Raw genomic sequence first — 12,522 nt, 5'->3', positions numbered from 1 at the left:
CCTCGGCCCGCGGTTTACTTGTCGGACGTACCGGCAGGAACGACACTCACCTGCGCTCCCGTGTCGCACAGGTAACGGCGCCCGGATAAGGTGTCCGTTATGTATAGGAGGCTGTTTAATCGGCTGGCGCTCAGTGCCACTACCGAGGGCCGGCCCGGGCGTTTCCCGACCTGCCAAATGAGCACGCCGGGCGACATTGCCGAGCCTCGTGGCCGAACCTAGCGTGGAAAAAACACCAGGTTTGCGGCAAAGCCGGAGGCCGCGGTTTTCGCGGTGGTGATGGGCGGGGCGTGGCGGCCGCCGCGAGACGCCCCTCGGAGCAGGGGTGGGCACCCGCAGGAGGTTCGGGCTCGGGAGCCGCTACGGCCGCACCGAAACTCGCCCGCGTGTCCAAAGCCGCGTATAATTTGTCGGCCTCGGCGGCGAACGCACGGGGTTCCATTGTCGCGGAACCGGCCAACGCGAGGCGGACTCGTGCCGGCAGCTGGCGTTGAAACAACGCCCGGAATAGAGCGTTCAGGGTTTCGTCGCCCATGAGCGACAGCATATGGTCCATTCGGACCGACGGTCGCGTGTCACAGAGCTCGGGGAGGTCCAAGAGGCGATCGGCCCGTGCGTCCACTGTGAGGCCGAACGTGGCGAGGAGGAGGCGCTTGATCGCCTCGTACTTGTCGTGGGCCGGTGGGTTCCTCAGGACCGACGCGGACGGCCGCGCCGGCCCCGAGGGAGGCGACCACGTGGCAGTAGCGTGTCTCGTCCGCCGTGATGCGTCGAAGCCTGAACTGGGCTTCGGCCTGCAGGAACCAGATCTCCGCCTGGGCTTCCCAGAACTCGGGGAGCTTCATTGCTACCGCGTTGGTTGCCATGTCGGGTGGTCAGCGATGGCTGACCAGAACGTCGGAGGTCACCAATTAAAGCGCGGTGCTACGCGCGCTTACTTGCTACCAAGGAGGAAGCGGACAACACGGTTAAACAAAAGAGTCTTTATTCACAAGAGGTCACTGTAGCGTATAGACGTACCATTGGCCGCAAGCAGCGCGGGACCTCGGCCCGCGGTTTGCTTGTCGGACGTACCGGCAGGAACGACACTCACCTGCGCTCCCGTGTCGCACAGGTAACGGCGCCCGGATAAGGTGTCCGTTATGTATAGGAGGCTGTTTAATCGGCTGGCGCTCAGTGCCACTACCGAGGGTGCATATCCTGAGGGTGCGCGCCCGGTGCATATCCTGAGGCCACGCCTACCCCTCGGGCGTGGCCGCCGCCCACTTGGTGCGCGGATTGATGTCACCACGCCAGTGGGCTTTCGTGTCCGCCACAATATAATTAAATATTTGAATAAAGGTTTAAAAAGGTTCTAAGGTGTATAAATAAATTGAATCCGGGTTTTACCACCATTTTACCCAGTGTCTATTACATCACCATATCCAACACTACTTTAGTTATTTGTGCCTGTTCTTTGTGTCCTTTACAACGCCCTTAAAAACAGTAGGTTTCCGGTTTGGAATGATTTTCAATTTTGTTTGACTATCAGGCATATAGAGTAAGAAGATCTCACTTGTCTGCGCATTTGCGAATGGGACAAATTCAGAGCCAGGGAATGGTAAAACAGCAAACTTGTCTTCTATTCACGTTCCAATTAATGTTCAAAATACAACATTCATATTAAATAAGATGTTCCTCGATCATAAACTGATACTATGCATGGACAGACATGAACCAATAATTGCTAAACCCTGCTTTTCGCTACGCATGCGTGGAGTAACTATTAGGTGCAGTGTACATAATCAGCATTTCCTTACTTGCACATCAGCAAATGTATCCCAAATGGAAAACATAATAAGATGCCAATGTGTGCCAATGCAATGTAAAACAATAATTAGGTTAGTTGTTCCCCTCCCCCTACTCACCCTGTCTCCTCCCCAAGCCCCTCTGACCTCCACCAATATTTTAAAAAAAGCATTGAGGAAAATGAGAAATATTTATGTTTATAAGAGTGTTCAACATGATATTTTGCTTTACATTGAGCATTGTTATGATCTTGGAGGGATGGAGCTGGAGGGAGGTGGATGCATTAAATAATGAGTGATTTGATATATTTATTTTGTGTGTTGTATGTAGATACGTAGATTTTACTTTGTGGAGTTTAGTTCAGGTGTTTGATCTACATTATAACATTATTGCTGGCCCGTGCCTCACACAGTGGGGAAGACATGGTTTTGCAAACCCTTGTGTGCGTCTGTGCGTGTCTCTGTGCGTGTCTGTCGGTCTGCGTGTGTGTGTGTCTGTGTGTGTCTGTGTCTGTGTCTGTGTGTCTGTGTCTGTGTCTGTGTCTGTGTCTGTGTGTGTGTCTGTGTCTGTGTGTGTGTGTGTGTGTGTGTGTGTGTGTGTGTGTGTGTGTGTGTGTGTGTGTGTGTGTGTGTGGCTGTGTGTGTTTGTCGGTCTGCATGTGTGTGTGTCTGTCGGTCTGCGTGTGTGTGTGTGTGTGTGTGTGTGTGTGTGTCTGTCGGTCTGTGTGTGTGTGTGTGTGTGTCTGTGTGTGTGTGTGTCTGTGTGTGTGTGTGTCTGTGTGTGTGTGTGTCTGTGTGTGTGTGTGTGTGTGTGTCTGTGTGTTTGTCGGTCTGCATGTGTGTGTGTCTGTCGGTCTGCGTGTGTGTGTCTGTCGGTCTGTGTGTGTGTGTGTGTGTGTCTGTCGGTCTGCGTGTGTGTGTGTGTGTGTGTGTGTGTGTGTGTCTGTCGGTCTGCCTGTGTGTCTGTCGGTCTGCGTATGTGTGTGTGTGTGTGTGTGTGTGTGTGTGTGTGTGTGTGTGTGTGTGTGTGTGTCTGTCGGTCTGCGTGTGTGTGTATCGGTCTGCGTGTGTGTGTGTCGGTCTGCGTGTGTGTGTGTGTGTGTGTGTCGGTCTGCGTGTGTGTGTGTGTGTGTGTGTGTGTGTGTCTGTCTGTCGGTCTGCGTGTGTGTGTGTCTGTCGGTCTGCGTGTGTGTGTGTGTGTGTGTGTGTGTCTGTCGGTCTGCGTGTGTGTCTGTCTGTCGGTCTGCATGTGTGTCTGTCGGTCTGCCTGTGTCTGTCGGTCTGCCTGTGTCTGTCGGTCTGCCTGTGTGTCTGTCGGTCTGCCTGTGTGTCTGTCGGTCTGCCTGTGTGTCTGTCGGTCTGCCTGTGTGTCTGTCGGTCTGCCTGTGTGTCTGTCGGTCTGCCTGTGTGTCTGTCGGTCTGCCTGTGTGTCTGTCGGTCTGCCTGTGTGTCTGTCGGTCTGCATGTGTGTCTGTCGGTCTGCATGTGTGTCTGTCGGTCTGCATGTGTGTGTCGGTCTGCGTGTGCGTGTGTGTGTGTGTGTGTGTGTCTGTCGGTCTGCGTGTGTGTGTGTCTGTCGGTCTGCGTGTGTGTGTGTGTGTGTCTATCGGTCTGCATGTGTGTCTGTCGGTCTGCGTGTGTTTGTGTCCGTCGGTCTGCGTGTGCGTGTGTCCGTCGGTCTGCATGTGCCTGTCGGTCTGCGTGTGCCTGTCGGTCTGCGTGTGCCTGTCGGTCTGCGTGTGCCTGTCGGTCTGCGTGTGTGCGTGTGTCTGCGTGTGCGTGTGTCTGCGTGTGCCTGCGTGTGCGCGTGTGTCTGCGTTTGCGTGTGTCTGCGTTTGCGTCTGTCTGTGTCTCTGTGTCTGTGTGTCTGTCTGTCTGTGTCTGTGTGTGTGTGTGTGTGTGTGTGTCTGTCTGCGTGTGTCTGTCTGCGTGTGTCTGTCTGCGTGTGTCTGTCTGCGTGTGTCTGTCTGCGTGTGTCTGTCTGCGTGTGTCTGTCTGCGTGTGTCTGTCTGCGTGTGTCTGTCTGCGTGTGTCTGTCTGCGTGTGTCTGTCTGCGTGTGTCTGTCTGCGTGTGTCTGTCTGCGTGTGTCTGTCTGCGTGTGTCTGTCTGCGTGTGTCTGTGCTGTAACTGTTTTACCATTACAGCTTTTCCCATGAAAGTTTCAACAAAGCTTTATTATGAGAATATGAAGAAGACAAATTAGCAACTGTCAAAAGGTCAAAGGTCAACATCACCTAAAATCATCAATTTTCATCTCCAATTGACCTGACATTTTATGAATTTGTATATTGGGCCACCAAATTGGTTAACCAATGAAAAGCTAGAAGGTGATTGGTTTTTTTTGGATCAAAAGGTCAAAGGCCAAGGCTGCCTAAAATCGTCAACTTTCATATTATTGACCTAAATTTTTTAGAATCTGCATATTGGGTCACTGAATTGGTTCACCAATCAAGAGATAGAAGCCAATTGTTTGGGGGAGGGGGAAGGGGTTTCGATCAAAAGGTCAAAGGTCAAGGTCAGGTCAGGTCGCATGCGCCGAAGCAGCGTGTCGCTGCATCCACTTTCCAATGATACTTCAGGGGTCTCCGTCCAGCCATCCCCCAGGCTGATGCCTGGCCCATCCCTATCTCCTTGAGATGCCGATCAACCTGCTACAACCACGAGGAACGCGGTCGGGCCCATTGGCCTCCTCCACACGAAGCTCCCTTGCTGAGAGTATCTGGTGAGCTGGATCAGCGTCCGGAAAACGAGCCACAGCTGACGCTCACGGACCATGAACGTCAAAGGTCAAGGTTGCAGAACATCGGCAATTTTCGTCAGATCGACTTGAAATGTGAGCAGGGTTTGCATAATCGGGTGACTGAAGCCTTTTGCTTTTGAGATCAAAAGATCAAGGTCGCCTAAGATCATCACTTTTTTCTGTATTCTTTATTAGCCGTGTTCGTAATGTTTAGCATATGGAAGAGGAAGTCTGAATACAAAGCTGACACAAATGGGCTTTATATGTTCAGATGCTTCCTAGTTTCTTCTGTTGTCTGTCTGTCAGGATCTTATAATGCAGAAACGAACGGATAAGCAAACGTAACAAACCAGAAATTGTCGTCACTCGAAACAACATCTTAAGGGAGAGTAACACCCCTCCCTCTGGCGGGGCACATAAACGCTTGCAGTGTGCCACGTGTACAACACAACATTGCAAGCATCTCCACAACTGACGTGTAATACCTTCTCCCACCACCACCAGGTGGCACTATATCGTTTACCGAGAGAATTTTTGGCGTCAACCCTCATATCAATTTTTTTTTTTTGAGCCTAAAACCTTCCCATGCACACCAAGTACATCCACCAAATTTCAACTCATTCCATCCAGTGGTTTAGGAATACATGCAAGTCAAACACTCAAACACACTCAAAAAGGCACACAAACGTACGCATTGTGACAATTCAAGTCTGGACCGGTCCTGGCCAATTCCGAGCTGGAAATGATGACCATGCATGAGAGTGTAATTCGTCGTTTTGAAGCCACAGATTGTCCACTTCTTCCACTTGAAGCCAAAAGCAGTGGAGACTGAACCATGAGGAGCTGCATCATGGCGCAGTCAGGTCTGAGGGGTTGGTGCAGTGTTGGAACAGGAATAGATACAGTCGTGGCCAAAAATATTGGCACCCTTGCATTTTATCCCTCCGCCGACAGTCGCCGGAGGCATTATGTTTTCGGGTTGTCCGGCCATCTGTCCATACGGGCTAAACGTCGTTTTTCTCGGCAACCATTTGTCCGATTGAGACGAAACTTTCAGGGTAGGAGCGACACCCATGCAGAATGTTTTTATGATAATTGTGACATCATTGGTCACGTGGTATGGCAGCAATCTTGGAATAAAGGCAAATAATTAAAAAAATATTTCTCAGAAACCGCTTAATGGAAAAACTTCAAACTTGGCATGTTGTCAAGTACTCCGTCTGAATACTTATGTCAATGTGACATTTCAGTTTTTTCTTTTTAATAAATTTGCAAAACTTTCTAAAATCCTGTTTTCTCTTTGTCATTTTGGGGTATTGAGTGTAGATTGATGAGGGAAAAAATGAATTTAAACGATTTCAGCATAAGGCTGCAACATAACAAAATGTGAAAAAAGGGAAGGGGTCTGAATACTTTCTGAATGCACTGCATATTGGTGACAGTCGCATTGTTGTCGTTTCAAATAACTCACAATTTTCTCTAAAAATAAGTTGTAGTTGACAAAAGGATTTGGTCTCCACAATTCTTTATTTCACCGTTAATATTACAGAACCTTTGTTTGATTCAGAACTTTATATAATCCTTTTAAATCAGAAAATAAAAATAAATGGCATTGTCAAAATTATTGACACCCGAGACTTAATATTTGGTAGCACAGTCTTTGGACAAAATAATGCAGTCAAGCGCTTCCTATAGCCATGAATGAGCTTCCTACACCTCTCTACTGGCAGTCTGACCCACTCTTCTTGTGCAAACTGCTCCAGTTCTCCCAGATTTGAAGGGTGCCTTCTCCCACCTGCTGTTTTCAGATCTCCCCACAGGTGTTCAATGGGATTTAGATCTGGGCTCATTGCTGGACACTTCAGAACAGTTCAGCGTTTTGTCTTGAACCATTCCTGGGTGCTTTTTGAAGTGTGTTGGGGTCATTGTCCTGCTGCAAGACCCATGACCTTCGACAGAGACCCAGCTTTCTGACATTGGGTTGCGCTCAAAAATGCCTTGGTAATCTCCTGATTTCATGATGCCATGCACACATTCAAGGCACCCAGAGCCAGAGGCAGCACAGTAACCCCAAAACCTCACTGAACCTCCTCCATGTTTGACTGCAGGGAAGGTGTTCTTTTCTTTGAAGGCTTCATTTTGTTTTATGTAAACATAGAGATGATGTGCTTTACCAAAAAGCTCTAATTTGGTCTCATCTGTCCACAGGACATTCTCCCAGAAGGATTTTGGCTTGTTCAGGTAAGTTTTGGCAAACTCCAGTCGGGCTTTCTCATGTCTTTCAGTACTGGGGTCTTCCTGGGTCTCCTACCATAGAACCCCCTTTCATTGAGTTGGCAACGGATAGTGTGAGTTGAAACTGTCGTAGCTCGTGTCTGAAGGTCAGCTTGAATCTGCTTGAAGTTGATCGAGGTGCTTTCTCCACCATTCAAACAATCCTTCACTGCAAATCGTCAATCAAGTTTTCTCTTGCGGCCACATTCAGGGAGGTTGGCTGCAGTGCCATAGGCCTTAAACTTCCTGATAACATTGCGTACGGTGGACACAGGAACATCACGATATCTGGAGATTGACTTGTAGCCTTGAGATTGTCCATGCTTGGCTACAATCTTGTGTCTGACCTCCTTAGACAATTCTCAGGTTTTCTTTGTTTTATCCATGCTCATTGCGGTACACACAGTGACGCAAAACAGCAGAATAACTCCTTTTCTCTGTTCAAACTGGTTGAATGAGTGATTTTTATATTGCAGGCACCTGCACCTCACCATGGGTGAGTTCAATTCCAAAGTAAAGGAGAATCACCTGCTTGAAATCTATTTCTAACAACTTCTAAAAGGTGCCAATAATATTGTGTGGGCCATTTTCGGATTTCTGTGTAGAATAAGCTACGATTTAGTAATTATTTCAGCTTTTTTTGTTATTTTCCACTGCAAACCAAAGAAATACAAATGTGGATACTAAAATATTTTTTAATTTCAATAATTTTCTGGAAGAAATGGTGCATTATTTGAAAAAGTGCAAGGGTACCAATATTTTTGGCCACACTATGTGTAATATGAAAGCTAAATCTTGAACGGTTTTTGAAATATCACATGCACAAGCCAAGTTACCAATATGGTTGTAATGTCAACATAATTCAGCCATTCACAGCCATGATCTAATCAGGTTGAGATAGTAGTGTGCTCTACTGAGTGCCGTTCTAGTTACCCTCGCCAGAGGAGAGGGTATTGCATTTGGGTCCGTTTGATATTATTTGTCTGTCTGTCTGCACAGAACGAGTATGCTTTTGTCTGTAACCGTTGGTCTGATGGACAAGAAATGCTCACTATAGGAGCACTTCCTTCTGTAGGATTTTTAAAATGACAATTATAACGTCATAGATCACGTGGTACATTGGCCATCTTGAATGAATGAATGAATGAATGATCGTTTTAAGGCCATTTTCCCCACTAGTGCGGGGGTTAGCCTTGCGGGCCCCATGACAATCATGGTTCCCTGTTTGAGGCAATGTTTTTATGGCCGGATGCCCTTCCTGACACCAACATTGGCCATCTTGGAAAAACCCGAAAAACTTTGCACCTCTATCTCCAAAACCGCTCCATGGAAAAAAATTGAAACATGGCTCATTGTGAAGTACTCCCCATGTGGAACACATATATTCATGATGATGTAATCGGTGCCTTCATTATGACGTCATAATTAGACAAGTAGAACGCTTGATACGATCAGTTTGAAATTTATTGAGCAAGAACTAGACAGATTATACAGGCAAATTAAATTGACGTCATCGGTCACGTGATTCGGCAACCATATTGGATTTAACTAAATCTACGTCAATAAACCACACAAACACAGCAGCTAATAAACGCCACACAAAATACACCACACAAACACGTCCTGGTGAGGGTCCGCAGTCTCTACTCTTTTTTTGTTATAAATGTAAACATGTGGGCAAGGCCGCCTTACCTTCTCAGCTTCCTGATATTGGACGTATTGCTCCAACGCAAAACCCAAAGAGTTCAGCTCGTGTTTCAGCTGCATGTCAAAACCTTCCTGGGGTGAGGGGGAATTGGTGGATTAAGATGGGGCCTTGTAGTTGCCCATCCACAAGAAATGCAGAACAGAAAAATAAAAAAGAACCTTCAGGAAATCACCGAGTCAGAAATATGTGCACAAATCTTAGCAACAAATCCCTGGAAAAAAGGCAAAATAAGCAAGTGTGTCATACTGCAATACATCACAAAGGGCAATGTGTCCATTCAAAAATCGAAGCACCAGAGATAGTAGGCTTAAAGGAAAAAAAACTCACCTAACCCCCAAAAAATTGATACAAAAGGTTTTTCAATGGATTCTGGTACCATTGGGCATGCTAAATAACATACTAAAAATCTAGTAACATCTGACTTCCGGAAAGGGGTCATTTTCAAGATGGTGTCCAAGATGGCCGCCGGGAGCTTAAAATGGCCATATCTCAATTATTATTCAACCTAGAAAGGTGGTTTTGGTGTCTAACCCTGGGTTTTAGGGCCCAAGGAATCCAATTGAAATCAACTAGGGCATGCCCGTACTATATCTATATCTAAAATTATATCCCCCCCTCTATTTACATGAAATGGTTTGGTCCAAAGCGAACGGCTTGCGAGTACGGTGACAATCCCCCCCCCCCCCCCCCCCTCTATTTACATGAAATGGTTTGGTCCAAAGCGAACGGCTTGCGGAGTTTGGTAAAGAAATCGCCATCGCGTGCACAAACGCGCAGGAAAGCGAAAGAATCGCAAATTAGTTTTAATTAGTTTTAAAACATAGTTTAACGCCAACATAGCGGCAACATAGTTTGCCAACGTGAAATAAATGAATACGCTCTCAAATGTGCCGTCCGAGGCAGAGTCTGTTCGCCACGTTCGGCACACGTGATAGCTCGCTGCTCTGATTGGTTGAATCGTTTTTTGGACATAGCTCGGTAACTACTTGTCCGATTAATTTCAAACCTTGAAAAGGCACATCCTCGGGTCCCCAGCAATATACCTGGCAAGTTTCAAGTATATCGGACCCGTGGTCGTCGAGAAACAGCGGTCACAGACAAACAAACAAACAAACACACACACACACACACACACACACACACACACACACACACACACACACACACACACACACACACACACACACACACACACACACACACACACACACACACACACACACACACACACACACACACACACACACACACAGAGATTACTGGAATTATAGATAGATAAAATTACCATCAGTTAATTATTTATTGACAAGTCCAAGATGGCATCCCAAGGTGACATCCTGATCCACCAAAATGGCTCTGTCAAATAGTAGTCAACCTAGAGAGATTTTTTCAGTGTGTATACCTAGGTTTAAGGCACCCAGGAAATCATCAAAATTATTTAAATAAGCACAAAGTAATCAGGTAATCCAGTAAGCCAGGTTTACCAGCCCATTAGGCATTTGTTGTCTTATACAGTTAGTCGCTATTCATCGTCATCCTATAAACTGGAGAGCTATCATTGCAGGAGGTTATGAGTTATGAGCTCAGTCCTTTCCCTCCTGCCCTCTTTGAAGCCAGAAACGTCTTCCGAAAGGCTGATAAGCCACAACTAGCTCACGCGATCTGTGATCATGCAAGTGATGCCATCCTAGATTCTGTACCAGAAACGGAGATCCACGTCCTTGATGGAGGTTCACTCCTTCACAGAATACCATGGAAGAGTGGAGAAAGCTATGGTGAAATAGCGCAGTCGTATGCTGACTTCACCATCCAGCATCAGATGTTACTAGATTTTTAGTATGTTATTTAGCATGCCCAATGGTACCAGAATCCATTGAAAAACCTTTTGTATCAATTTTTTGGGGGTTCAACCATATATTGACCCCTCTAAGAGTACAATTAAGCCAACGGAATCAGAATATTATTGTTACTGATCGCGGTTTAGGATGTTACTTTGCCGAGCGAAGGCTCCGCGACCGAACAGTTACTCCCCGATTAGAACCCGATTCACCCAGAACTTTGGCCGTATCGCACCGCAGCTGCCCAATCTGGAAAACTCTAAAGCGACCGAAAGAGAAGGAAAAGAGAAGAAGACAGAGTACGGAGGAAGAACAGATTTATTATACACACACAAGCAATGGATGGAAGAAGCAGTCACACAGGGAATCGTTAACTTATTCTATTCAATTTACTTAACCCCAGGACAACGATTAGGACAGACGACGTTCACACTTACATGGGGGAAATTGCAGGCAGGGATGGCGGAGGTGGGTTGCTGGAGAGGGAGGCAGGGTCGGAGGTAGCAGCTCTCAATTCCTCGCGTTTTTGGCGGGAAAACCCTCGGTCGCGTATCCGCTGCCGATGCTGTAGACGTCACGCGCTGGCTCGGTCACACCTGCTCCTCTCCTTCTGGTGGAGCCGTCTCCCTCCTCTCAGCGCATCTCTCCAAAGGTTGTTTCCTTTCCAAGTACCTCTCCTTTTTGGCTTGGAGCGTCTCTCCCCTCACAGCTCACAGTTCAGCTCACAATTGTTACCTCTTCGCTCATCTCCCATCTGGTGAAGCAGTCCCTTCCAGTCGCTTTTATCACTCGGGGCGGGATCAAGCCGCCGGCTGCGAGGGCACGCCTACCGGGTCGCTAACCGCGGTGCTGGTTGGCTGTTAGGGCTGTCCGATTCCTCCTTTGCTCATGACGACGTGCCACGCCTGTGAGTTGGCGGCTCCTACCCCCCTCTTCTCCGAGATGAGCACATGGGCAATGGCGGCTTGCGGGATTGAACACCACTCGCACCCCTTTTGAAAGGAACTTTGGAGAGCGGAGATGTTTGGGGAAATTGAAAGGGCCTACGCTTATTTCGTTTGATACAATGCAAAGTCAATCTAGTGGGAAACACATATTTAGCCTACATAGAATAAGGAAATACACTATTTAAAAAGATATATCGTGGCCTGTGTGTAAGTTTCATGGAATTAACTAGGAGGACGGCTGCGACCATTATTTACATTACGAGGGTGTTACACACAACAAAACTATACTTTTCACATTCGTTACACTTCCTCCAAAATCGTTACACTCTTCAAAAACCGTTACACTTCTCAAATTCGTTACACTTCTCAAAACCGTTACACTGCACCCTCCTTTCTTCAGGCCCGCCCTCGGGCCTACAAAACTTTAACTTAGTGTGACACGTAGGTGTAATTCCCTCTACTTTTAACCTGACCCTGAGTGTGACAATCTTAAAACACAAATAAGTATGTCCCCCTATTGCATTGCACCCTGTCTAACAGACTCAAGCCCACAGCTAACCGAATTACGGAATTATTCTCAAACTATACATTTACGGTGGGGAGCATTATTTACAATGACGTTATTTCTTATTTACAACGCAACCCAGGACCTGTGTTTTTTTTTTTCTTTTTAGGGAACAAGAAAAAAGAAATTCCTGTTGGGAGGGAGGAGACAGCACGCATTGCATCGATGCACCAGTACCAATACCACCAAAGCACCCAAAAGCACCAAAAGCACCACAAGCACCACAAAGCACCAAAAGCACCACTCGGTGCGCAGTCACCATGGTTCATAATAAACACAACAAAACAACTGGTGGTGGTCTTCTCTTTCTCTGCTGGGCCGATGTTCTTCCCGATGTCTTCTGGCTTCATGCGGCCTACTTGGAAATATAAAAAGCACAAACCGTGTCCATTTTTATTTAGGGCAACAGGGGCCAACCAAGGGTGGTCCACCTGTTTGGCATAGGTGCCACCTTACCGAGGTCCGCAAGCAAGATTCCCTGGCCACTATGGCCGGTCTCCAACAGAGGTGCCCTGCCCCAGAACCTGGGGTCCATCAAGTGGTACTTGGCCGCAGAACAGCGGTCCATAAAGTGGTACATCAACGCAATGCATGCTGGTTCTGGGAATCTCGTGCGCACAATGGCGGACTCACGCACGCTCCCCTCGGCACCCAATGGCGCA

The 12,522-nt window shown here is 47.3% G+C and overlaps 1 protein-coding gene across 5 annotated transcripts in view; it reads right to left on the bottom strand.

The window, feature by feature from the left end:
* Positions 1-12,522, bottom strand: part of LOC137437008 (sorting nexin-5) — a 128,808-nt gene that overhangs the window by 19,856 nt on the left and 96,430 nt on the right. For all 5 annotated transcript variants that reach the window (XM_068131301.2, XM_068131298.2, XM_078786992.1 and 2 more), the window contains exon 11: positions 8,495-8,581. In XM_068131301.2, coding sequence (XP_067987402.2) covers positions 8,495-8,581 — 87 coding nt within the window. The remainder of the gene's footprint in view (positions 1-8,494; positions 8,582-12,522) is intronic.

Source organism: Myxine glutinosa, chromosome 11, assembly GCF_964187855.1.
Source record: "Myxine glutinosa chromosome 11, kmMyxGlut1.1, whole genome shotgun sequence".
Classification (NCBI taxonomy): Eukaryota; Metazoa; Chordata; class Myxini; order Myxiniformes; family Myxinidae; genus Myxine; species Myxine glutinosa.
The sequence above is the reverse complement of the archived record's forward strand: the minus strand, read 5'-3'. Positions and strand labels throughout refer to the sequence as shown.